Consider the following 27,904-nt stretch of genomic DNA (forward strand, 5'->3'; position numbering starts at 1 on the left):
TAAAATGTAGAGTTTATATTATGCAGTGTTTACATACCAACAAATTAATGCAATACATAAGAAGTTAGACTTGACAATAAAAATACATTTTCTTTTGCAGTACACAAAATTAACATTAAACAGCATAAAAGGTCACAAAAATACAAATATACAAATCTAAAACTTTTAATTTTTTTTTAGAAAAAATGGTTACAAAAACACAACAAAATATAGATTAATGCTTTCAAGGATTCTGGTAGGAATGCAGTGATTCTAACACCTAGATGATGACCAATACCCACTGAGCTAAAGTGGTAAACCAATCCTGAGACTGAAGTTGAAGCCCTTTTTTGTTGGCCTATACAGAACTTTCACCATGACCATTTCTACAGATAAAACTCATGTCAAATAATTGTAACCTCCGTGATTATATGATGCTGTAAGGAAATCACTGTATATCAGCACATTTTGCTTTCCAAACACAAGAAACTTTACAAGCAGGATGAATGTTTATAATTTAAGTATTGGTTTAGGATAAGCCAACAAAAAAAAATCATCACTCTTAGGCTTTGGAATGGGCGCGAAACATTTAAATCTTGTATAGCGACACCTGCAACTCATGAAATGCTCATCAAACGTCTGTGTAAAACACCTACTTAAAATTAAAAGAATTTACACCAGGGTTCTGCATTTGTACCATATTCCCCATCTAGCAACTGTAAGTTAATGCACATTACAACAATTCCTATAATACTCAAACACAATTAAAGGAAGGAATGCCTTGGTATACATATTTTTGTGAACGAGTGCTTGAAATGTAATAATATTGGTACCAATTTTGATACAGGTATTGATCAAATCCTACAACCAGAGAGGGCGCACTTAATTCACTAAATGTATACAACACCTATAAACTGAAGGAAATTCTATATTGCATATTTTGGACTGAAATGCATCACTATTTGTACATTTGTGATATTACCTAGTGTAACAGTATGTATGTGCATGTGACGTAAATGGATTCCATTCCATTTTAAATGGAACCTCAAGATTGGCTAGCATTCTGCTTTTACATTTTACCTCAGCAGTAATTAAATATCAATATTACTGCTGAAATGGTGTGAAAGTCAATTCTGTTGTCTGAATTCATGCCTACCACGGATTATGTAGTGGGGCCTAACTTAATTACCAAATGCAAAAGCAAAATACTGCGGATGCTGGAAACCTGAAATAAAAACAGAAAATGTTGGAAATACTCAGAAGATCGGGCAGCATCTGTGGAGAGAGAAACAGAGTTAACGTTCGAATGAAAGGTCAATGACCTGAAACGTTAACTCTGTTTCTCTTGCTACAGAAGCTGCCTGACCTGCCGAGTATTTCCAGCATTTTATGTTTTTATTTCAATTACCAAATGTTTTAGCGTACTTGAGAGGGCTTGAATAGAAAATAGCTTATTCCAAGAATAGTGTGAATATAATTACAAACTCTACAGTGTTTAAAAATTACAAATCATTACTGTAGATATATAGAATAGAAAATGTGAAAATCTTAAAAGCTGCAAATGGAATTCAGTACTCAGTTAACAGCCAATAGTAAGAGGGAACCTTAGTCATCTTGTCCTGGGTTATAGTTGAACTTGATTTCCAGGAATGAAAGCTAATTACTAAGGCTATTGGTCAACTGCAAAATCCAACTTTTTAATCAAATAGAAACTATTTCTATCTTCCTCCCAAGATATATGTTATATTGTCTCAGCCAATCACATTACAGAAAACTATCTATGAAGAATTGCACTAATTAAATTTTTTTAAACAGAAATAAATCCATTAGTGCTAACTCCGTAAGTTGTTGAAACAGTACCCCTCCACTGCACCTTATTCTCCGTGTCTTTGATTTTGTACTGGATTATACATTGACTAACATTGCTAAAAGCCTATATTTTACCGTTGTATGATTTAAAACAGTCTCCCTTCTGTTGACCTGCACAGACTAGTTAAAATGTATAAAAATTAAAATGTGTCAGCATCCCCTTAGCAAAGAGATAACCAGTTTTTCCAAAGGAAACAGTTTTAATTATATTGCCTGTAATGATCCATTAGGTAATTAAGCAAAGTAGTTTTTAAAAGCTTATATTTAGCACTTTGACTAAACTTGTGTAAAGATATACATCGTGTACATATTTTTGAACATTTTAAACTACAGAATTTACTGTAAATGTCAGAAAACACAACAGACTTTTGCGTGTGTCATTCTGAAATTCAGCCAAGGTTGGCTCTTCAAAAGGGATACTGTCAACTTTAAATGTGAATACTGACCATGCTGACAGACAGACACCAATAGAAGGAAGATTGCAACAAAATTCCCTACTTATGTGTCTAAATAGGATTTTCTTCTCATCAAGTAGTCTGAAAGGAAACTTTCATGCATAAAAACTTCCTGTAGCACAAATATATACTAACATTTGTTAAAGAAACATTAAAATACATTATGCAATCAACAGATAATGTTATTAAGCAAGTAAAACTTAATTACTTTTCTGAATTTGCACTTTTGTTAATTTGAAAAATGTTCTAGTACAAAAGAACTTTCTGTTCATCTCTTCAATATTCTTACAATGTAGAAGAGCAAGTAGATAATCCTGCACAAAAATGCATCACTCCAGGCAACAGATTGTAAAACAAATTAAATTACCCTTATGTCTTGATTAGAATGCATCTTATTGGATCGGGCCCAAAAGGTTAAAAAAAATCTAGACGGCAGGAATTCTGGAAAACTACAAATTTACAGCATCAAGTGAAAACAATGCAACAAAGTTGATAGAGTTTTATTTTGAAATCTTCAGTCTAACAAAAATTGGTTTTAACAATAAAGGTAGTCAGAATCAATGTTGTAAATCAATAAAGGCTGATAAAGTAAAAATACTAACGCTGCTTTTACTGCAGGCGAGGAATACAAGAGATGCAGTTTCTAGTCCAGAGATTAAGGAATTTTTATTGTGGGGTTTGGCTACAGCTCAGTTTTGTACTTTTGCACCCAGTGCTATTTTACACAAGTAACATTTTTAACCTTACTAGACCCATAACAAACTGCTTAAACCTTTGAACTTTGGTATAATTCCTGAACCTTTATACTTCCCTTTTACATCTTCCCCCTGTCAGTTTTTAGCATGTGCAATTCCCATATAAATCGTAAATGTGGTTTGAGATATAAATACTGCATGATCTGGGCAGTCATTTACTTCCAGTGACAACGCTAAGGATAAAATGTTCACAAAAGTGACTCCATGTATCACAGTTGATAACGCCCATTCATTCCCGGACGAACAAAATTAGCCTCAATCCTAGATATTACCAGTGTGCTAGTAAATATACCAAGCCTTGGATTTAAAGATTCTTTTTCTGCAAAACAGTACAGCCTTTCACATAAGTAAATGCTTTTGAATAAATATTTTAAGTTTTCTGAAACACTCTGGTTTCAGGTTATGCTGCACTGTAATTTAACCAAAGATATAAAGGGGGAAAAACCACTGTCAGATTACTGGGGATGCAACAGTTGATTTAAAATACAAAAGTCAACTCTGGTATCTCCATTAAGTTGTGCAAAAGTTAATGGTTTTCACAGCTATGTGCATGAATCTTTACAAGTCCTGTCCCTGGGAATTAATCACACTCTGTTTCTGATGCTACTGATCAAATATACCACACGGTTTCACAAAATGTGTAAAATAGCCACACTTAATCAGCTGAACATGAAAAGTGTTGTGCATAGGTTTCTCAATATTACATTAAAAAAAATCTGTTTTATTAATTGCATTATGAAGAAGTGGTAAATTTTTCTTGTGGAAATTTATGGTAAACTGATCATGTTACTTGATTTCTTTAAGTTAAGGTTATGGGAGATGAAATTTTCAGTTTAAACTGTCAAAGTGCATAAATACAAGTTAATTACATGCCAAAAGAACATAGGTATGCACAGCGACATCAGAAAGTATATTGGGCGGTCTAGTTAAGCCTGTATGGAATGACACTCATGGCATCAGCACTGTAATCATATAAAAGTGCTAGGTGACAAAATGTTTTATATAAAATATTAACACATACTAAGGTAAATAAAAAAAGTACTTTAGCACTAGTTCTAAGTCTAATATTCTTTTCACATCACCTTTAAATACAAGTGTAATTATTCATATGGCGCTGGGGTCCCCAATCACCAACAGAATCAAACCACATTTCATAGTAGTGCACCAACTAGTCTCTGAAATATAATACTCTTAAATCCCTCAGTCATTTTTCATCTTTTCCGTAATATCTCTTTATCCATCAATTCAAAAATAAAATTCTTTCCACGGTTGATCTAATTATTGCAACTTTCTACTTTGCTTTCATGAAGACAGTAACCTATAAACAGCAGTGGCAAAAACAATAGAACTATCACTGAAGTATCTCTTCGCTGTAACTGAGAAAACAGGTCCGTTGCAAGAGGATCTCAGCCACCTAAGTTCAGCTGAATTATCCCCAAACCACGACAAATTACACTTTTTAAACAAAGAAACAGAACTAGGACACAAAAAGATCAAAAATGATATATCTTTTCAAACAGATGCATGCACAGAACTCGAGCACCATGCAGTAAGGGGCGCAGTATAGCAAGGGCACACTTCTGTACAGTTTAATTCATCGTTCTCTCATCTAATCTCAACTTCATATGTCAATGAGTCAAATGGTGAAAAGGATTACATCAGCTATACTTTTTGCATATGACCATGTAAGAACTGCCACTAGTGGAGCAACATCTAACTGCTCTTCACTACTTTACACAGCCAGTCCTTTTTCACACACGGCTTTTCCTGAAGCTTACTTTTTCTCACTTTCCCATTTCTGTTTAATACGATTAAATTAAACCACTGTTGCACCTCAAGTAGGTTCTAAATATTAAATGGAATCTTGTAAAAGTAAAAAAAGTGTGAAGGAAATAAAAAGCCAATTAAAGGTAGGTTCAATTTATGTGTGTGCTCTTTAGAGGTGTACTGATTTGAAAGTTCTTGTTCACTACTGCAGGGCATCTTAAGATGACACCGCTACAGCCATAAGACTTGTTTGGGGGTAATTTCAAGCATCAGCAACACCGCACAGCAGAATAATTCACATATGGTGTTCCAGTTCGCTCACTATTACACCAGAGTACCTAAACCTTTTTAAGCTACTCTACTTAGACTGTAAATCAGATTCATTTAGTACAAAAACCACACTAAACAACTTAAAACACTGATACTCAGTAGGGTACTTGATCCTCTTTGAAGGTTACAAAGCAATGTTCTTAAAACATAAAAAGGAAAGTTTACTTACCCTTTTGATTATGTTTACGTATCATAACCATTTACATTACTTTAAATATCTTAAATTTTAAACCAAGGTTAAGAAAATCAATATATCATTTGACCATCATAAAAGTGTTAAATCCAGCTTACATAGGTCAACTTACTGCTTTGTGAGAATTAGAATCTGTCCATTGGGCATTAATGAGAAACTAGGCTATGCATGGCAAATCTTTTGTTCAATCACTTAGTGCCTGGGACATACATAGTTCACTATGGAGAATATGGATGGGTCTTCTGGGCTTAAAACCAACAAATCCCTGTTTAGTAGCAAAATTGGTGCTATATCTGGAAGAGATTAATGTTTTGAATCAAATTTCTAAGAAAACTGAGATGACCAACACATACAAGCTCAGACCTCCTGTACATCAATGGCCCGTAGCAAAATATTTCCTAAGAACATGCATACTTTTCCACCTAAATGTTGCCAAACAGCACACTTAAGGTTTTTTTTAAATCCCTGTTTTTTGTAATTTCCTCACATAAAAATATCAAGATTGCATTTTGTGTTTTGCCAAATAAAGTAATTTTTATAATAAAGAAACAACTGTCCAGCTTGAAATCTGTCACTAACAATTTTCTTTACATTAAGTGATAATATTACATTTTATTTTATTCAATTTAAAATTTGCTTTGTTGAGAATGGAGTAAAATCCTAGTTTGTCAATTGGAAAATGAAAACTAATGTAACATTTAATACATTTCAAGAATATATATAGAATTTTACTGCAGGGGCTGCAACTGTTAAATTTTTTTGATTCTTTCATACCAGGATCACCAAGCCCAGATAAAACGAGCGTTGCATGGAACAAAATAGAGAACTTACCAGATTATCTCTGAAACTAAAAGATTTGCAGTATCAGAACAAACACAATTGTTCTTCAAAAATATTGGCTTGGTACTGTTAATCGCATCCTCATTTATTATTTTGTTTAAATCTCTCCTGTCACACATTCCCTATTTGCCGTTAATGTTCCAATGACAGATCTAATCTCTTCTATGCTGCAAATGTTTTGCAAAAAATATCAAAAGTACATTTCAGAACATTAATATAACTGATAAAAAGGCTGTCATAGTCTTAATTTATGCTCCCATGGGTTCATGCAGTTATTTCCCAGCGTTTGATCGTCCTTCAATTGAAAGTTTGACTTCCTGTGGTATGAAGGAAGGCCGGGAGGAAACTTTTGCCTGCTCTGACTGAAAACCATCTCTTTGGAAAACCGGGGTGGACCAGCGGCGTTGGTAGTTCGGGTGGTTGGGAATGCCCGTGCTTTCAGAGTCCACAGGCAAATGCTGCATGACAGAGTCTTTCGAATGATTTCTAACCTCAGAGTTTCTACTTCTGTGGATTGAGACTTCTGGAGGAGCTGAGACAGCCTCAGATGTTCCCACGGTCCTTGAATCATGAACTGAAATAGTATTGATTGGAGAGGATGCTGGCTGGGTAGAGCTCCTGCCAGAAGTTTGGACGCTGAGTGATATACAGACATTACCCACTGTAAGGCTTTGACATGAAAGTCCAAAGAGGTGTGCAGTGCGTTCTGGATTACAAGAGGACCAGCCCTGGCCAAATACAAAGAATGGGTGCTCTGAAGGGACCTCTACACTCACCTACAACACAGGAGAAAAATCACAACGTCTCAATCCCATAGCAACACATTTACATTCATAAAATAAAATAAATTTAATTTCCCATGTTAACCACCCAAATTTTATCTTTGCAAACACTTCCTGCACTGGTCTGGCTGCATTTTACAAGTGTTTTAAGCAAAACTCCATTGCATCACCAATTCTATGAGGCAACCTGTAAGATGTCTGGCAACCATATTAGTTCAAGCAGGAATGGACTAACTTGGTAACTAGTTTTTGACCAACATTTCTTTCTTTAAGGCGATTACTTATAACATGCTGCAGACTCACCTTTGTTTGAGGTTCTCCTACAGAGAAATGGAGGGTGATATAGCCGGGGCGCTGGCTTTCCACAACGTCAATCACTGTACTGGAGTCAATCTTTAACCCAGCACTAATCTCTGCGCTATGCACAAAGTCCTGCGCTTGCAAGTCTTCTACACGTTTCAGCTCCCCATTCGCTAGCTGGATGATGGCACCTTTCATAAAGTGTGAAGGAATATGAGCAGGTGGAGACTGCTGGACCAGGACAGGCTGAAGGAGTGGTACTGTGGATTGTGACGCTGGAAGTGGAACCACTGTACAAGCTCTTGTTTGCTCATCAAGATGCCTTTGAATTATGGGTTCTGTAGTTACAGCAACGTTATTAACCAATATATCCTCAAGAACAGGGGCATCAACGGGCATTAATACTGGCTGCCCATTGGCTAATACCATTGTTTTATGCAAATGTCCACCTTGGTCATCTAACTGTTGCCTTTTGAGTCCTGTGGTGACGTGCTGTTGGGCAGGCAGATATAGAGACCGTGGTAATTCTTCACTAGAACAAAATTCTGCAAAGTTTTTACCTGGAATGATTTGTGAGTGGTGTCTTAATTGCTCTTGACTTTTGAATGAATTCTGTGAAACTTTCACGTGACTTAAGACTTCTTTTCTAACAACTACAGGACCCTGAAATCCTTGAGCACCCAAGCTCCCAACTACTTGTTGGACTTCCAAGTCTGTGTCTGGTGTACTTCTCTGTGTTGGAGAGATAACCTCATTCCTTGGTTCCCTGTGAGCAGAAAAATGGGGACTGCCTCTTGGGTTCTCCATTAATGAGGCAGATAGCTGGGCTTCTTTTCTGCTGCCAACATAATGGGGTGCCTGAAGTTCTATAAATCTCTCGTGTCGTGGTCGCCTCTCGAAATTTTGAGGGTCTGAAGCTCCTTCACCCCGGTTTGTTGAGACTTCCACTATTGTTTCAGCAGTTTCTTTGTCTTTTGCCATCTGAAGACTATATCTATTTTCATGACAAATATCTGGATTTGGCACAGCTGTAGCAAATGTTGCATATGACGGTGTTAACAGCGAAGGTTGAAAATGGAGTGGGACCCTACCATGGGCCATGCCTTGCGAAAGTTCTGCCGTGGTTAGGTGAGGCACTGGTCCTTGTGGAGTCAAACTGTGCATGGGAGAACCAGTGGCTTTACTATACGTTTGTGCAGGAGATGTTGCCTGTGGAGGAGGAGTGGCAGCCTCAGCCATCATGGAAGGATATGAGACAAGGTGGGAAAGGTGAGAGGTGGGGATGCCCATGGCAGAAGAAATCAGTGGATTTGGCAGAATCCCATGAGAAACATATGGTACCGGGTATGGAGCTCCTACAAATTGCAGTGAAGTATGGGGCAGTTGGGTGTAATGAACAGGCGTATATGGAACCCCATGGTGCTGAAGAAGCGGAGATGCAATGCTGTATGCTGGTGAGAGGTGCCCCATATTCACCAATGAATGTTGAGCACTTAGTGAATAGTTTGCAGAAGGTACAGCCAATTTGTACATCATGCCATACTGATCCACTGCGACTCCTGGTGAGCTTTCACCATTATCAGCTCGGACGCCATATCTCAGTGTTGTTTGGTTCTCTTCAGCAGCACTTCTCGACCAATCAGCATCACTTACAGTGGTAATATTGGTTGGCAGAGTATTATTTTTTAAGACCTCCTCACCTCCAGTACTATTCTGTAGTAGTTCTCGTTTCTTTGGTGGCAGGCATTCTTGGTTTCGCTCATAAGCAGGTTTCATATTGTACTCTGGGGTATTATTTTTCCTATAAATATCACTAAGGAATGTCAGCGGGAGAACAAAGATATTCTAGAGCTCTCCTCAAACCACCTGCTGACAGGACCCTAATCAGTCGAAGGAGAAACAGAAAATATGTAAGTGACAAAACAACTGAAGAAAAAAATATAAATAAATTGCTTTTACACCTTAAAATGCAGGACATTCTTAAATTAAAGACAATTTCTTTTAGATTTAATCTAATTGTTGCTCAGCAGGTTGATGGATGGCATTGTTGAGTAACAGAAAATACTTCCACTTTTAGCAACTAGAGTCAGTATCAAACTTTTCCAAGTCAAGTGCGCCTCCTGATATGGAGTAAGCCTTCTCTACACTGCCTCAACAATATGCTTAAACTGCAACCATAGAGGAGTATCACTTGGGCCTCTGACTGAGACACAAGAACATAATAGGAGCAGGCCATACGGCCCCTCGAGCCTGCTCCGCCATTTAATAAGATCATGGCTGTACTTTTACATCAACTCCACTTTCCTGCCCTATCCCCAAATCCCTCGATTCCCTTAGTGCTCAAAATCTATCGATCTCAGTCTTGAATATGCTCAACGACTGAGCATCCACAGCCCTCTGGGGTAGAGAATTCCAAAGATTCACAATCCTCCGAGTGAAGAAATTTCTCCTCATCTCAGTCCTAACTGGCTGACCCCTTATCCTGAGACTGTGCCCCCTAGTTCTAGACTCTTCAGCCAGAAGAAACAGCCTCTCAACTTCTACCCTATCAAGCCCTCTAAGAATTTTGTATGTTTCAATGAGCTCACCTCTCTTTCTTCTAAACTCCAGAGAGTATAGGCCCAATCTTCTCAATCTCTCCTCATAGGACAAACCTCTCATCCCAGGAATCAGTCTAGTGAACCTTTGTTGCACCCCATCTAAGGTAACCAGTGGATTGGTGTATTTGGATTTTCAGAAGGCCTTTGATAAAGTCCCACATAAGAGGTTAATGTGCAAAATTAAAGCACATGGGATTGGGGGTAATATACTGGCATGGATTGAAAATTGGTTAACAGACGGGAAACAGAGAGTAGGAATAAATGGGTCTTTTTCGGGGTGGCAGGCGGTGACTAGTGGGGTACCGCAGGGATCAGTGCTTGGGCCCCAGCTATTCACAATGGCCCAGAAATTCGGGTCCCAACGTGCGAGTACGCACGGGGTACTCACGCGTAGGCCCAACGAAAGTGCCGGTTTCATGCATGTACTGCGCATGCGCAAGAAACCGGCACTTCCGTTGCTCTGAAAGAAGGGGTTGACAGGTGGAACGCGTGTGCCAGAGAGGCAGCACGTGCGCATCGAACTTACGTTTTTTTTGGCAGGGTTGTCCGGGAGGGTAAGTCTCCAGCAGTTACACTTTTAAAAAGCAGGCGCAAGGGCCTGCTTTTAACAAGGTAAGTGGTGAATTAATTAAAATGAAAACATTTTTTCCACAGGTTTATTATTTTTAAATATACTTTAAAGAAAGGTAAGTTTATTTTTAGCCCCGTTAGAAAATGTAATTAATTTTTTCAAAAAATAACTATTTTAAACAATAATTTTAATTTATGTAATTTATAGTTATTTTAAAAATGTGATTAAAAAAAAATGTATTTGAAGTTTTAGTGATGTTTTGGGGCTTATAGTATTTATAGGTTTGACAGCTCTTCCTGTCAAACTTATGAATGAAGCATTCCCTGCTACCATTGGTTCCCCATGGCCCACGTGATCCCAGGGGACGCATCGAACTAACTGCGCCCCTGGGATACGCAAGCACTGCGCGCGGCAGTTGAAGCAGGCTCAGGATTGGAATCCCACGCGGGCCCACAGCTCAACGGCCGGCGCGCTAGGTTAAGTGCAGGTCGGAGGCTTGCACCCGCGGGAAGCCTCCGACCCGAATTTCTGGGCCAATACATATCAATAATTTGGATGAGGGAACCAAATGTAATATTTCCAAGGTTTGCTGACCACAGGAAACTAGGTGGGATTGTGAGTTGTGAGGAGGATGCAAAGAGGCTTCAAGGCGATTTAGACAAGTTGAGTGAGTGGGCAAATACATGGCAGATGCAGTATAACGTGGATAAATGTGAAGTTAACCACTTCGGTAGGAAAAACCGAAAGGCAGAGTATTATTTAAATGGTGCTAGATTGGGAAATGTTGATGTACAAAGGGACCTGGGTGTCCTTGTACACCAGTCACTGAAAGCAAACATGCAGGTGCAGCAAGCGGTTAGGAAGGCAAATGGTATGTTGGCCTTCATTGCAAGAGGATTTGAGTACAGGAGCAAGGATGTCTTACTACAGTTATACAGGGCCTTGGTGAGACCACACCTGGAGTACTGTGTGCAGTTTTGGTCTCCTTACCCAAGAAAGGATATACTTGCCATAGAGGGAGTGCAGCGAAGGTTCACCAGACTGATTCCTGGGGTGGCAGGACTGTCGTAGGAGGAGAGATTGGGTCAACTAAGCCCGTATTCACTAGAGTTTAGAAGAATGAGAGGAGATCTCATTGAAATGTATAAAATTCTGACAGGGCTAGACAGACTGGATGCAGGGAGGATGTTTCCCCTGGCTTGGGGGGGTCTAGAACGAGGGGTCACAGTCTCAGGATACGGGGTAGGACATTTAGGACTGCATTGAGGAGAAATTTCTTCACTCAGAGGGTGATGAACCTGTGGAATTCTCTACCACAGAAGGCTGTGGAGGCCAAGTCACTGAATATATTTAAGAAGGAGATAGATAGATTTCTAGATGCAAAAGGCGTCAAGGGGTATGAGGAGAGAGCGGGAATATGGTATTGTGATAGAGGATCAGCCATGATCATATTGAATGGCGGAGCAGGCTCGAAGGGCTGAATGGCCTACTCCTGCTCCTATTTTTCTATGTAAGTATATCCTTCCTTAGGTAAGGAGACCAAAACTGTACCCAGTACTCCAGGTGTGGTCTCGCCAAAGCCCTATACAATTGCAGCAAGACTTTCTTATTCTTATACTCCAACTCCCTTGCAATAATTTGCCTTCCTAATTGCTTGCTGTACCTGCATGTTAACTTTCTGTGATTTGTGTACAAGAACACCCAAATCCCTCCAAATACCAACATTTACTAGTCTCTCAGCTTTTAAACAATATTCTGATTTTCCATTTTTACTACCAAAGTGGATAACTTCAGACTTGATTAGCGATAATTTCACACTGTAGGCAGTGACCAGTACAAAGTGGAATAAGACTCAAGACACATATAGCTGCCAGGAAGTCAGAAATTAATATAGAAAATGCTGGCAAGAGTCCAAAAGAGAAAAAAAAACAGGCCAACACGATGAACCCATCTTAATGCTGTGTTCCGATGAAAGGTCTATATTTGAAACATAAACCAACCAACCCTTTCCTGGACACTGACAGTCCCACCTCACATCACCAGCTGTGAAGAAAATGAAAGACTTAGGCAAGGCCTTATATTACTACGGCCAGTGTTCAGACCAGAAGGCTGAAGAGTGCCCAGAAGAAAGATGGGATACTGTTCCTGAAGCTTGCATTGAGTCCAATCTGGCCTCTTTGTTTTTGTTGGAAAAAAAAGGTCAGAGTGGGATGGGAACGGGAGTTAACCTAGCAAGCCACAGATGGTCAGGTCACACTTGCAGACAGGCCGCCTACATTTGCAGCTTTTTTCTCTTTTCATTCCTTTAATTTCTCACCTTTTTGTTTATGTGGGACTCTTGCACATCTTGTTACCCTCGTAGTCATTTGCATATTTTCATCTTATAATGCCTCTCCATTGCCTGACTGATTTTTTATATCATCTAAAAGTTTTCGATTAAACAGTTTAGTGATCATTCAACCCATTTCCTTCTTGTGATTGGAGTATCTGTTGATTCTCTCCCTCTCCCCATTTTTCCTCCCTCTTTTTAATCCAACCTTATAAAATGCTTGCTTATCATCTTTTTGTTTTGAGTTCTGATGAAGGTTCTACCCCTGAAATGTTAACCTGTCTTTTCTCTTTACAGATACTGACTGGCCTGCAGTGTATTTCCAGCATTTTCTGTTTGGTTTCAGATCTCTAGTATTAGCGGCTTTTTTTCTTTGTATTGATATCATTTGATTTGGTCATTAATGAAAAGGGTACTGTAAATATTGTCAATGTAAAACCACTCCCTCATCTTTGTAATTTAACAATCCTAACAAGCAAGACATTATATAATGGGAAAATTTACATATATGCAGGAGCAGAGACTTAAGTGCGCAAAACATATTTTGCATGTTTAAATTCCAGGTCCCCGGTAACACAAAATACCATTCTAGCTCTTTCAATCTGTCACTTTGTTTCTCAGGCTCACATGCACTTTAACATTAAACAGCAGCATGCATGAAATGTCAATGCTTCGCCTTTTCCTGGCCATCAGAATTTAGAGGAAGTTACCAGCTGGTGCTACAGAGCGCATGCAGGCTATAACTTCACCAGGTGAGGAAAGGCAGAACTTTGACACTGCACATATGCTGCAGATTAAAGTGTCAGTGAGCTTGAGAAACACAGTCGCAGAATGAAAGAGCTAACAACATACAAGAATCTAGATTTTCTTATGATACAAATGTAGACTTTAGAAAAAATTTTAATTGTGAATTTAACCCATTTGACAGTATTTAGAATGAGACGCGAGTTGGCTAAGATGGATTGGGGAACATTACTTAAAAGGGTTGACGGTGGATAGGCAATGGCAAACATTTAAAGATCGCATGGATGAACGGCAGAAGTTGTTCATCCCTGTTTGGCTTAAAAAAAAGCAAAAAAGGTGACTCAACCGTGGTTAACAAGGGAAATTAGGGATAGCATAAGATCCAAGGAGAGGACATATAAATTGGCCAGAAAAAGCAGCAAACCTGAGGATTGGGAACAGTATAGGATTCAGCAAAGGAGGACAAAGGGATTAATTAAGAAGGGGAAAATAGAGTATGAGAATAAGCTTGCAGGGAACATAAAAACTGACTGTAAAAGCTTCTATAGATATGTGAAGAGAAAAAGATTGGTGAAGTCAAGCGTAGGTCCCTTGCAGTCAGAATCAGGGGAATTTATAATGGGGAACAAAGAAATGGCAGGCCAATTAAATACATACTTTGGTTCTATCTTCACAAAGGAGGACACAAATAACCTCCCAGAGATGTCGGGGAACATAGGGTCTAATGAGAGGGAGGAACTGAATGAAATCAGTATTCGTGTTAGGGAAATTGACGGGATTGAAGGCTGATAAATCCCCAGGGCCTGATAATCTATATCCTAGGGTACTTAAGGAAGTGGCCCTAGAAATAGTAGATGCATTGCTGGTCATCTTCCAAAATTCTATAGACTCTGGAACAGTTCCCATGGATTGGAAGGTAGCTAATGTAACCCCACTATTTAAAAAAGGTGGTAGAGAGAAAACGGGGAATTATAGACCGGTAAGCCGGACATCGGTTGTGGGGAAAATGCTAGAGTCTATTATAAAAGATGTAATAGCAAAGCACTTGGAAAACAGCGACAGGATCGGACAAAGTCAACATGGATTTACAAAAGGTAAATCGTGCTTGACTAATCTACTGGAATTTTTTGAGGATGTGACTGGTAGAATAGATAAGGGAGAACCAGTGGGTGTGGTGTATTTGGACTTTCAGAAGGCTTTCGCTAAGGTCCCGCATAAGAGATTAGCGTGCAACGTTAAAGCACATGGGATTGGGGGTAAGGTACTGACTTGGATAGAGAACTGGTTGGCAGACAGGAAGCAAAGAGTTGGAATAAACGGGTCTTTTTCCGAGTGGCAGGCAGTGACTAGTGGGGTACCACAGGGATCGGTGCTAGGACCCCAGCTATTCACAATATATATTAATGATCTAGACGAGGGAACTAGATGTAATATCTCCAAGTTTGCAGATGACACAAAGCTGGGTGGGCGTGTGTGCTGTGAGGAGGATGCAGAGAAACTCCAGTATGATTTGGACAGGTTGGGTCATTATACTGCATCTGCCATGCATCTGCCCAATGTGGATAAATGCGAGGTTATCCACTTTGGTGGCAAAAACAGGAAGGCAGATTATTATCTGAACGGCAATAGATTGGGAAAAGGGGAAGTGCAATGAGACCTGGGTGTCCTTGTGCACCAGTCACTGATGGTAAGCATGCAGGTGCAGCAGGCGGTTAAGGCGGCAAATGGTATGTTGGCCTTCATAGCGAGAGGATTCAAGTACAGGAGCAAGGATTTCTTGCTGCAGCTGTACAGGGCCTTGGTGAGACCACACCTTGAGTATTGTGTGCAGTTTTGGTCACCTTATCTGAGGAAGGATGTTCTTGCCATGGAGGGAGTGCAGCGAAGATTCACCAGGCTGATACCTGGGATGGCAGGAATGACGTATGAAGAGAGATTGGGTCGATTAGGCTTATATTCGCTAGAGTTTAGAAGAATGAGAGGGGATCTCATTGAAACTTATAAAATTCTAACAGGGCTAGACAGATTAGATGCAGGAAGGATGTTCCCGATGGCGGGAGAGTCCAGAACCAGGGGTCACAGTCTAAGGATAAGGGGTAAGCCATTTAGGATTGAGGTGAGGAGGAATTTCTTCACCCAGAGAGTGGTGAACCTGTGGAATTCTCTACCACAGAAGGCAGTTGAGGCTAATTCATTAAATATATTCAAGAAGGAGTTAGATATATTTCTTAAGGCTAAAGGGATCAAGGGATATGGGGAGAAAGCAGGGACAGGGTACTGAATTTGGATGATAGCCATGATCTCATTAAATGGCGGAGCGGGCTCGAGGGGGCGAATGGCCTACTCCTGCTCCTATCTTCTATGTTTCTATGTTTCTAGTACTTTACCTACCCGCACCCCATTCAGCAGGGAGCTATTTGCTGATGTCAATTTATGGCTGCTATTACCAAATGCTTCCGTAGGAACTGACGTGCACCGGCATCCTTTATATTCTTGTATACCAGTTGGGAACAACCTGAGCCAGAAATTTCAGTCATGCCCAACAAACACACACATCTAGACCGTTTTAAACCTTACCTGTGAGTGTTTCTGTTGACACCGAGAGCCCAAAGTGGAAAAGTGTTGTGTTTCCCAGCACTGGCATCCTTCACCTTGATGTGCACAAAAACGATTAAATGCAAATAATACAGTAGTGATGTAAACAATAAGCAACACCATTTTCAATAGTTCCAGGTCAAATTTCATACACAATTTGTATATTAAACTTTAATAAGAGGATGAATTACCTCACACATTAAACCTTCCATAGTTTATCAATAACTAACATAATGCCAATCATTCCATCATCAACTAAAGTAGTATCCAACAAGATGACTTCTACCGTGATCCTAAAAATGAAAAGGAAAAATAAAATATTTTTGGTTATTATTTTGTGTAACATAAATATGTATTGTCAGTAAGATTTCAGTAAAGCATAATAGTGGTTGTGAAATTTTCACTTGAGTTATGAAAAACACCAGCAGTGCAATTATAGAATTGTTGCTTTCAAACCTTAAAATAAGAGCATTTCGAACTAAACAATACTAAAGTGAAGTACTGATGGCCACTGCTCTGTGGGTAGTGGTGGGAGCAATTGAAGGTGGTAAATTAGAAACAAGGCTACTAGCTTTCCCACTTTCACAAAAAAGTGGTTGGAATTGTGAAATGTGATCCCCAAAACACTGGCAAACAGAATACTGTAGCAGTAGCTAGATTTTTAAAATGGACTTATTTAGTCATCAGATTCATAGCAGGTCTGTCAGCATCTTAAATAAGAGAACAGAAGGGATCGTGTTTCCAGATTAGACCCTTCCGAACAAAGGGTCTACATTCAAAGTGTTAACCCATCTCAGATAAAATACCAGAGGGTGACCCACACCTTTATCCAAGGACAGAGTCGATGCGTCAGGAGAGGACAAGAAAAAAACGTATCTGGAAAATGGAAAAAAGATACTTGAAACTAATGTATGAAGAACTGAGTGTTTTAAGATTATCCAAATTCCAGAAGCAAGGAATGACAAAGGCAATGATATTAAAGAAAATCAGCATGGTTCTGACAAATATCTGTCAGAGTTTGTAAGACAATTAATTAAATAAATAAACAACTTGCCCCACTGTTTGGAGTAATTGTCACGTTCTCAGATTTTTGTCTATTTGGGTGGGAAGAGATTTTGGGGTTAGTTTTTATTGTGATGTTGCTATTAAGTTAAACTCAATCCACATGGAGTTAACTCCTATCTGGGAATGCTGAATAGACCCATTAGCTAGGACCAGACAAAGTGGACAACAGAATTGTGTTTCTTGCATCCTATATCATTTTGGGAAAAGGGGTTTCATTAGTACATTTGAGAGATATTTGCACTGTAATGGTAGAATGCTTCTATTTATTGAGCACAGCAGGAGTATTTGTTGACTAGACAATGTGCTGCCAGGGCCTCCACACCAATGGGCGGGAGGGGGGGTGGAGGCGGTAGGTTTGATTGGCAACTCAGGAAACCAATCCTCACCACAGAGAATTGGGGGAGGGTAAAAAATCAGATTTATCCCTCCATGTTTCTCTGTAAAAACCAGTCTGCTGTGAATTGAAGTTTGAAACTGTCAGAGAGGCGGAGAGCTTTCTTTTCTAAAGTTAGAACTGCACAGTTCTCCAAATACCGAGTTGTAAAGTGAAGCAATGCCCATCTCAAGGGCTAAGTTTGCACAATACTGTATATCATTTTTGATGTGACAAGCAATGATGCGAAATAGGGTGAATTTCACTAAAACATATTCCACTTGGTAGGCATTGCGAGTAAAATAAAACAGATCACCGGTTTATAACTGCCTTCTGGAAGATAGAGTTCAGAGAATCCAGTACACAAAACTAGGGTTCGTATTGTTGCAACCCCCAGTCATGTTATCATAGATATTGGGCAGTAAAGGTATTCTCCAGATTGTAGAGGACGTGGAGTCTGCTTACAGGAGTGAATCCCACAGACTATCTAGTGCAGACCAGAGACTTGTAACAATCACACAAATGCAACACTTCTACCATACACACTTATACAACCAATGCCATGTAGTCAGCCTGTTTATTCTGTTCAAACAATTAAGACACATAAAATTAGCTTTAAATTTATAATCCTTTTTTGTGTTACCACACTGAAAGGATTTAAGCTGCTTCATGTCAAAAAAAATGTTCAGTTATATCATGGCACTTACTGCAATGTTATAAAAATGCTAGTTAATATGGGATAAACCCATTTCTTTTCCCTCACCTCCAAAATTTCTCCTGCCGACATACGGTTCTTTTTGCAGTGGGAATTCACAGGTTATTTCACTGCTTAGCTACGAAGGGCATTGTAGCTGGCTCGGAATTTGTCTAATAATTACTCACATGTAATTTCCAACAGGGATCATTACCCCCTTAACTGGGACGTAATCACACCATGTATGAAATTGTATTCACAAAAATAGGCCAAGAATCACTGGTCCTGCTCTTGCTGATATGCGGTCTACTGTGTTAACTGTATCGAGCAACATCTAACCTCAAAATCAGGAAGTTGCCTGAGCAACACATCACAGGAGACAAAAATAAATGTACAGTAACTTACATTTTTTTTTAAGAATCAATGACTAAACTAAAACAAATGGATTTTAATGCAATCTAAATGCAAGCATCCCTTTACACCGACTGACATACGGTCAAATGTACAACTATCAAAATGGCTAACGGACACTACTTTACCATATGACTAATGTTTAAAATCAAAAGAAAGAACTTACATCAATATACAAGCCATCCTATGGCCCCTCAGTGCAAGCTTAGCAGCAATATGTGGTGAACCGTAAGGAATTTTGCACTATGGACCCACAACCACCAGGAACTGGGTTCAGCCTGCCCAAACCACACTTTGCAGAGAAGATTGTGCAGCTTGCACAGAGGACACTTTTGCTATTTCAGCTGGGCTGCATTCAAACCATCTTCTAACCTACTGTGCCATCCAGTTTTCTCTCCCCTAAAACAAGTATTCAAAATGATATGTGGGCAAAGGTGCATCACATTATACTATGTAGGCAAACAAAGCACGCATGACTGTTATGCTTAAGGTCTGCACCCAGAGCTGTGCTGTGCCGAGACCACCGTAGATCTGCTTGTGGTAGTTTATTTTGCTGAGCTTCACCCTTGTACTCACAGAATTTCGCACAAATGAGAAATAGAATTGACGACCATGGCAAATGAAGATATCGACAATTCACAGACAGACACTGTTTTGGAAGGAAGCTATTTAGATCTACACATTATTGTGTCTGTCTCTGTACCATGCACTGTCTGAGAATTAAGGTCATGTAGCTGGTGGGCAAGAATGCACAACTGCAGTTCGCTCAGCCTGTCCAAATGTAAACAGTGACACCCGCAGCAAGCTAACAGGAACTATAATCACAAGTATTTTTTAATATTATACAACTTATACAATATTGTACCACCATATTGTGTGGTACTAAGCCACAGGGAGGTTACACGTTCAATCCTTAGCTAATCTCAGCCAGGGTGGCAGCATTAGTGCTACTATTGGTCTCAACAGTCAGCACCCTTTGCCCAGGGAGAGAATCATCAACTATGGCTCCCACTCCTGACCACTGTCCTGTAGGCACCAATGAAAATAAATGTGGGTGAATTTCAGGTAAGGACAGGATAGGCTGGGCTGAGTGCCATCCACAATTAAATAAACCTGCCAACAATCCCAATCCACCTTTCCTTCTCCTCAGAAATGTGCTTGTATTCATTCCTCCTATCCCCAAGAAAGGTGATCTCATGCCCTTCAAACTAATGCCCGAATACCCTTACTTCAGTACTGTCTAAACTTATGGAAACTGCTTTTAACGCTCCAATTATCCATTACCTTAAAAGCTTTGGCCTAATCCCCCATCACCAGCATGACAATTCCAATGGTTATCGTGCTGCCCACGTTACACTGTTGAAATTCTGGTCTTGACCACTTTGGTGAATGTTCTCTCTTTGTTTTGGACATCTCCAAAGCCTTTGATGGGACTGTGGACTTCTAAGTAGGTTACTATCACAGAGCCTCCCATGAAAGCTAAAATCATTATCTATCTAATTTGCTCCCAAATCACTACATACACTGATTTATCCTCCGATTCTCTTTCCATTAACTTGGCGGTTCCCAACGCTCTGTTTTCTGTCTCTCATTCTATTCCTTCTTCAGATTAATGACCTCCTCCACTCATTATGATTCGACTTTACTTTCATCAACTTCCTTCAGATCTCATGCTCTCATTGTTCATATCCTCCAGTCCTCAGTGCAATTACTGGATTATTAAGTCCTAATGTGCAGCTAAATAAAGTAATTAAAAACGTGTTTCTTTCAATCCCTCAAAGGCACAGTTTCTTCATGTCTCTCAAAAGCCTAATTTCTTACCTTCGACAGCTCCATCTTTAGTCCTTGTTCTTCTATTGTCATCTTGCATTTACTGTTACCTCCTCCCTCCAGTGCAACTCCCACACGTCCTCCATTGCTAAAACTGCCTCCAAGAAGCTTAGTTTCCTTTTTCATGGCAAACACTTTTCCTCTCAACAACTTTGAAAGTCTGTCTGTGATGCTCCATAAAGCAGCGTACATCAAAGACTTGAATACCACATCTATATCTGCAGGCACTTCTAGCACTTCACACAGGAAAAAACTGTCATCTGAAAAATTACCCCATTCTCAGCTCCAACCTCTCTCCAATCTTTCTGGTCTTCAATATTATTGACATTATCGATGGAAGGAAACTATGAGAGAAGATACTCCCTACGGGGAGTAAGCATTCCATTGTACTAGTTACATATGGCAAATAAAATTGAATTGAGATAGTTGAGCTAAAGAAGAACGAAGTGCCAGGATACATTCACGGGTTCTGAGGGAATTAGAAGAAGAAATGGTTCTACTGAGAGGATGTCCAGAGGACCCAAGAGTAGCCAGTGTATATCCAGTTTCAAGAAGGAAGACTTAGGTAATTACAGGCCAGTTAGTTTAACATCGGTGGCAGGGAATATTTTGGAATCTTTAATTAAAAATTAAATTACTAAACACCAAGATGAAAAGAAAATAATTAGAAGCAGCCAGCACGAATTTCAGAAGGGAAATTATGCATGATGAACTTGATAGAGTTCTTTGAGAAGGTAACAGATATGGTGGAGAGGGGAATGTCGTGTACACAGACTTTAAGACAGCCCATGACAAAATACCACACAAGAAACTACCGGAGAAGGTTAGGAGGTACGGAATTAGGGAAATGGTAGCAAATCGGACTAAAAGCTGGTCAGAAAGAAGGAAACAGAGAGTAGGAATGAATGCAAAAAGAAAATACTGCAGATGCTGGAAATCTGAAATAAGAACAGAAAATGCTGGAGAAACTCAGCAGGTCAGGCAGCATCTGTGAAGAGAGAAACCGAGTTAACGGTTCAGGTCGATGACCTTTCGTCAGAACTGGAAAAAAGCAGGAAATGGAACAGATTTTTAAGCAAGTGAAGAGGCTGGGAAAGGGGGAGGGGAGGAAAGAACAAAAAGGGAAGGTCTGTGATAGGATGGAAGGCGGGAGAGATTAAGAGGCATTAAGAGATATTCAAGGCGAGAGGAGATGGTAATGGAACAGGTTAAGAAACAAAGGATGGCTCTAGATGGAGTGTGACTTGTGCTGGAATTAATGGCAGTTTCTCAGAGTGGCTGGACGTGGATAGCGATGTCGAGGATTTTTTCTGGTCACTGTGTACATCAATAATTTGGAAATAGGGCAAGAGGGAGGTGTGCAAATTTGCAGACGCTACTAAAATAGGAGGCGTAATAAATAATCCGAAGACTAAAGGAAACGCCAAGGACATATTGAGAAGATGATGGATTGGGAAAAAAGTGGCAGATGTCAGTCAATGTCAGTAAATGTGATAGTACGTTTTGGTAAAAGAAATAAAAGCAATAATTATACTTTGAATGGGAAACAGGTGGGTGGTGTGGAAGAGCAGAGGGATTTGGGGATTCAGGTTCACAAGACATCAAAAATAGCACGTCGAGTAAATAAACCATAAAAAAAGCTAATGGAATACTGGGTTTTATGGCAAGAGTTATAGAATATAAAAGCCAAGATGTAATTGTGAATCTATCTAAAACCTTTGTAGGCCCACAGTTGGGAGTAGTGTGTGCAGTTTTGGACTCCACGCTATAGGAAGGATGTTAAAGCAATAAGAGAGGGTACAGCACTGGTTCACTCGGCTGCTGCCGGGTGTGAGGAAATACAAATATGAAGACAGACTTGAAATATTGGGGCTGTTTTTTTCTGAAGAGAGATTAAGAGGTGATTTGATTGAGGTGTTTAAAATTATGAAGGAATGGACAGAGAAGGGGTGACAGGTCCTTCAGGGAACAGAACCTGCCTCCTCTACCCGATCAGGCCTATAGGTGACTCCAGTCCCACACTACATGACTGACACTTCCTTCAGCGTCCTAGGATGCATCCCATCTGGTTCTGGTGACTTATCTACTTTAAGTACAGTCAGCTTTTCTAGTATCTCATTATAAATTTTTATCCCATCCGGTATCTCCTTTACCTCCTCCTTCACTACGTCTACGGCAGCATCTTCTTCCTTGGTGAAGACAGATGCAAAGTACACATTTAGCACCTCAGCCATGCCCTCTGCCTCTGCGTAGGTCTCCTTTTTGGTCCCTAATCCACCTCTCCTCTTACTACCTGTTTACTATTTATATGCCTATAGAAGACTTTTGGATTACCTTTTATGTTAGCTGCCAATCTATTCTCATACTCTCTCTTTGCCCCTCTTATTTTCTTTTTCACTTCCCCTCTGAACTTGCTATATTTAGCCTGATTCTCCGATGTATTCTCGACCTGATTATCTGTCATATGCGCTCTTTTTCTGCTTCATCTTACTCTCTATCTCTTTCGTCATCCAGGGAGCTCTGACTTTAATTGCCCTAACTTTCCTTCTAGTGGGAATGTACCTCGACTGTACCTGAACTATTCCCACTTTAAAGGCAGCCCATTGTTTCATTACAGTTTTGCCTGCCAATCTTTGATTTCAATTTACCTTAATGCCCTCAAGGCAACTAGGGATGGACAAGAAATGCAGTCTTGCTAATGTCGTCCACATCCCAAGAACAAGTATAAAAAACAGTAGATAGAAATAGATTGTTTCCAGTGATTGGGGAATCTAGAATAAGAGGAAAAATTAGGCCAGTGAGCCTAACATCAGTGGTAGGGAAATTATTAGAAAAAATTCTGAGGGACAGAATTAGTCTCCACTTGGAGAGGCAAGGGTTAATCAGGGATAGTCAGCATGGCTTTGTCAGGGGGAGATCATGTCTAACCAATTTGATTGAATTTTTCGAGGGGGTGACTAGGTGTGTGGATGAAGGTAGTGCAGTTGATGTCGTCTACATGGACTTCAGTAAGGCTTTTGACAAAGTCCCACATGGGAGACTGGTCAAGAAGGTAAGAGCCCATGGGATCCAGGGCAATTTGGCACATTGGATCCAAAATTGGCTTAGTGGCAGGAGGCAGAGGGTGATGGTCGAAGGTTGTTTTTGTGACTGGAAGCCTGTGTCCAGTGGTGTACCGCAGGGATCGGTGCTGGGTCCCTTGCTGTTTGTAGTGTACATTAAATGATTTAGATATGAATGTAGGAGGTATGATCAGTAAGTTCGCAGATGACACGAAAATTGGTGGAGTGGTAAATAGCGAGGAGGGAAGCCTCAGGCTACAGGACGATATAGACGGGTTGGTCAGATGGGCAGAACAGTGGCAAATGGAAGTTAACCCTGAAAAGTGTGAGGTGATGCATTTTGAGAGGACTAACAAGGCAAGGGAATATACAATGAATGGTAGGACCCTAGGAAGCACAGAGGAACATTGGTGTGCATGTACATAAATCCCTGACGGCAGCAGGACAGGTAGATAAGGTGGTTAAAAAGGCATATGGGATACTTGCCTTCATTAGCCGAGGCATAGAATATAAGAGCAGGGAGGTTGTGATGGAGCTGTACAAAACGCTAGTTAGGCCACCGCTGGAATACTGTGTGCAGTTCTGGTCGCCACACTATAGGAAGGATGTGATTGCATTAGAGAGGGTGCAGAGGAGATTCACCAGGATGTTACCTGGGCTGGAGCGCTTCAGCTATTAAGAGAGACTGGACAGGCTGGGGTTGTTTTCCTTAGAGCAGAGAAGGCTGAGGGGGGACCTAATTGAGGTGTACAAAATTATGAGGGGCATAGATAGGGTAGATAGAAAGGACATTTTCCCCTTAGTTGAGGGGTTAATAACCAGGGGGCATAGTTTCAAGGTAAGGAGCAGGAGGTTTAGAGGGGATTTGAGGGAAAACTTTTTCACCCAGAGTGTGGTTGGAATCTGGAACTCACTGCCTGAAAGGGTGTTAGAGGCAGGAACCCTCACAACATTCAGGAAGCATTTAGATGAGCACTTGAAACGCCATAGCATACAAAGCTATGGACCAAGTGCTGGAAAATGGGATTAGAATAGACAGGGCTTGATGGCCGGCATGGATGTGATAGGCCGAAGGGCCTCTTTCTGTGCTGTATAATTCTATGACACAGATACAAGATTAAATGCAAAAGATTTTATAAATAGGGTTGTTAGGCTGTGTAATGCATTGCCAGAGTTAGTGATTGAAGCAACGACCATGTCAACTTTTAAGACTAGGTTAGATAGATGTTTGAAGGAAATGAGGGATAAAGGGATATGGGAACAGAATGGGCATATGGGGTTAGGACTACTGCTCGTGTGGGAGATGAACACCAACACAGGCTGACTGGGCTGAAATTCCTGCTTTCGTGTTGTAATTTCTATGTAATACAACAATAATAAATTGTATTTATGTAACGCCTGTAACATAACAAAACGTCCCAAGGTGCTTCACAGGAGTGTTACCAAACAAATTTGACACCGAGTCACATAAGGAGATATTAAGACAGATGACCAAAAGCTTGGTCAAAGAGGTAGGCTTTGAGGAGACGCGAGAGATAGAATGACGGAGAGGTTTAAGGAGGGAATTCCAGACCTTAGGGCCTAGGCAGGTGAAGGACGGCCACCAATGGTGGCGCGATTAAAATCGGGGATGCACAAGAGGCCAGAATTGCAGGAGCACAGATAACGCGGAGGGCTGTAGGTGGTTGCAGAGATAGGGAGGGGCAAGGCCATAGAGAGAGCTGAAAACAAGGCTGAGAATTTTAAAATCGAAATGATGCAGATTAAAGATTAAATAAACTTAGGAACTTGTGTATTGGAGGTACAGTATAGGGAATGCCTATTCTGCTATTAACAATTTACAAGCTAATGTAGGTCAGGGAGCACAGAGGTGATGGGTGAACGGGACTTGGTGCGAGTTAGGATACGGGGCAGTGAGCACAGGGGTGATGGGTGAACGGGACTTGGTGCGAGTTAGGATACGGGGCAGTGAGCACAGGGGTGATGGGTGAACGGGACTTGGTGCGAGTTAGGATACGGGCAGCAGAGTTTTGGATGAGCTCAAGTTTATGGAGGGTGCAAGGTGGGAGGCCAGGAGAGCATTGGAATAGTCGAGTCTAGAGGCAACAAAGGCATGGATGAGGGTTTCCTGAGCAGATGTGGAGATGGGCGATGTTATGGAGGTGGAGTGGATGTGTGATCGGAAGCTCATCTCAGGGTCAAATACGACACCAGCTTACGAATGGTCTGGTTCAGCCTCAGACTGTGGCCAGTGAGAGGGATGGACTTGGTGGCTAGGGAACAGAGTTTGTGGTCGGGACCGAAGACAATGGCGTCGTCAGCTTACATGTGGAACATAGAAACATAGAAGATAGGAGCAGGAGTAGGCCATTCGGCCCTTCGAGCCTGCTCCGCCATTCAACGAGATCATGGCTGATCATCCAAACCCTAACACCCGGTCCCTACACCAACAGCCATCCCACCCAAGCCCTATCCCCGTAACCCCACGTATTTAATCCCCCCTAACACTAAGGGTCAATTTTTTTATCATGGCCAATCAACCTAACCCGCACATCTTTGATGTGTTTTTGGATGATGTCGCTGAGGGGCAACATGTAGATGAGAAATAGGAGGGAGGCAATGTTAGATCCTTGAGGGACTTCAGAGGTAATGGTGTGGGAGCGAGAAGAGAAGCCATTGCTATGGTGAGTGGTTCTTAGAACTTTTCTCTATTGTTCCTTCAGAGATCTGAATATGCTGTAATACACCCTCTTCCTTATCCTCCATACATCTCCACGGTGTTGAAATCAAGGTTCATGGCAGTTTCCTACCACTTCAGAACTATGGAACTCCTTGCCTCCCTCACTCTTGTCCTACAAATGTCATGTTTTTGAAAACTTATGGTGGGGCTGTACTTCATTCACTCCAGCAGTTCTCTGGTACAAGTGGCCAAGTGTGTTAGGCTAGACAGTGAATGTTGGTAGGCTGTTTCTCAAATCCAGTCCTCATCAGACATCTACGCACATGCATCTGTCAACAGAGCAGATCTGGCTGAATGTCCTCTACCTAGTTCTGAGGCCAATTGTAGTACCTCTACCACCTTCCTTACCAAGAGCTAATTTAGCACAGGCTAGAAATCAAATCTGGTACCTTCCTGGCTTTTACAGTTCGAAACTACACTGGTCAGTGCCCTTACACACAGTCACCAGAAGATTATTGTTGAGGATTTGCTTTAATTGCTACAATGGAATTGTCTGCAACATTTGAAAAAAACAAAGCTCAAACCAATTTCTTTATCAGTAAAGTTGCTTGTTTTGAAAGTCAGCTTACTGAACATACACTATCCCTCTAACCCTATCTAAACATGCAGCATTGCCCCAAAATCTCAAAGTTACAGCACTGACAGGCCCAGCAGGAAACTGGACTCTTCTTACAGGTTTCTAAACTTCAGCAAAACAGGCTGTAAGACCCCATTTTTTAGTTGATTTTGTTTTCTTTACCTGCAAATCTCATCCTGATTCCAGCAGCCTCCGAGAATTCATGGGGTTTTTCCCCCTCCGTCGCCGAGCCTTAGATTTTCTTTCACCTGAAAATTAGAAACTCAACAGCAGGGGAAAAAAAACTTTGCAGCGACAAACACCATGGCGCAGGCTGATGGCGTCACCCAGGGCGTCCGAGCTCGGAGAACAGCGGGGCGCGGTCCTCCGGCTACAGCGCCGCCCTCAGCATGGGAGGACTGCAGGAAACCTGCAGCCGGCAACAGCGCCCCCCTCAGCATGGGAGGACTGCAGGAAAACTGCAGCCGGCAACAGCGCCCCCTCAGCGTGGGAGGACTGCAGGAAAACTGCAGCCGTCAACAGCGCCCCCCTCAGCATGGGAGGACTGCAGGAAACCTGCAGCCGGCAACAGCGCCCCCTCAGCATGGGAGGACTGCAGGAAAACTGCAGCCGGCAACAGCGCCCCCTCAGCATGGGAGGACTGCAGGAAAACTACAGCCGGCAACAGCGCCCCCCTCAGCATGGGAGGACTGCAGGAAACCGGCAGCCGGCAACAGCGCCCCCTCAGCATGGGAGGACTGCAGGAAAACTGCAGCCGGCAACAGCGCCCCCTCAGCATGGGAGGATTCCAGGAAAACTGCAGCCGGCAACAGCGCCCACCTCAGCATGGGAGGACTGCAAAAACTGCAGCCGGCAACAGCGCCCCCCTCAGCATGGGAGGATTGCAGGAAAACTGCACCGGCAACGCGCCCCCCTCAGCATGGGAGGACTGCAGGAAACCTGCAGCCGGCAACAGCGCCCCCCTCAGCATGGGAGGACTGCAAAAACTGCAGCCGGCAACAGCGCCCCCTCAGCATGGGAGGACTGCGGGAAAACTGCAGCAG

The 27,904-nt window shown here is 41.3% G+C and overlaps 1 protein-coding gene across 3 annotated transcripts; it reads right to left on the reverse strand.

The window, feature by feature from the left end:
• Window positions 1-27,428, reverse strand: LOC147116609 (ataxin-1-like). 3 transcript variants are annotated; one of them, XM_085991693.1, is made up of 5 exons: window positions 27,024-27,428; window positions 16,301-16,402; window positions 16,092-16,165; window positions 7,274-9,150; window positions 1-6,964 (listed from the first exon to the last, which is right to left on the reverse strand). In XM_085991693.1, exons 4-5 carry the CDS (start codon window positions 9,044-9,046, stop codon window positions 6,461-6,463), a joined length of 2,277 nt encoding a protein of 758 aa, XP_085847819.1. In that variant the 5' UTR covers window positions 9,047-9,150; window positions 16,092-16,165; window positions 16,301-16,402; window positions 27,024-27,428; the 3' UTR covers window positions 1-6,460. The 3 variants fall into 3 exon arrangements, with proteins under 3 accessions (XP_085847819.1, XP_085847820.1, XP_085847821.1); XM_085991694.1 differs by lacking the exon at window positions 27,024-27,428 and adding an exon at window positions 18,819-19,313; XM_085991695.1 differs by lacking the exon at window positions 16,301-16,402.
• Window positions 27,429-27,904: the final 476 nt, after the last annotated feature.

Source organism: Somniosus microcephalus, chromosome 6 (assembly GCF_052327205.1).
Source record: "Somniosus microcephalus isolate GS21.2 chromosome 6, FLI_Smic_1.0, whole genome shotgun sequence".
Taxonomy (NCBI): domain Eukaryota; kingdom Metazoa; phylum Chordata; class Chondrichthyes; order Squaliformes; family Somniosidae; genus Somniosus; species Somniosus microcephalus.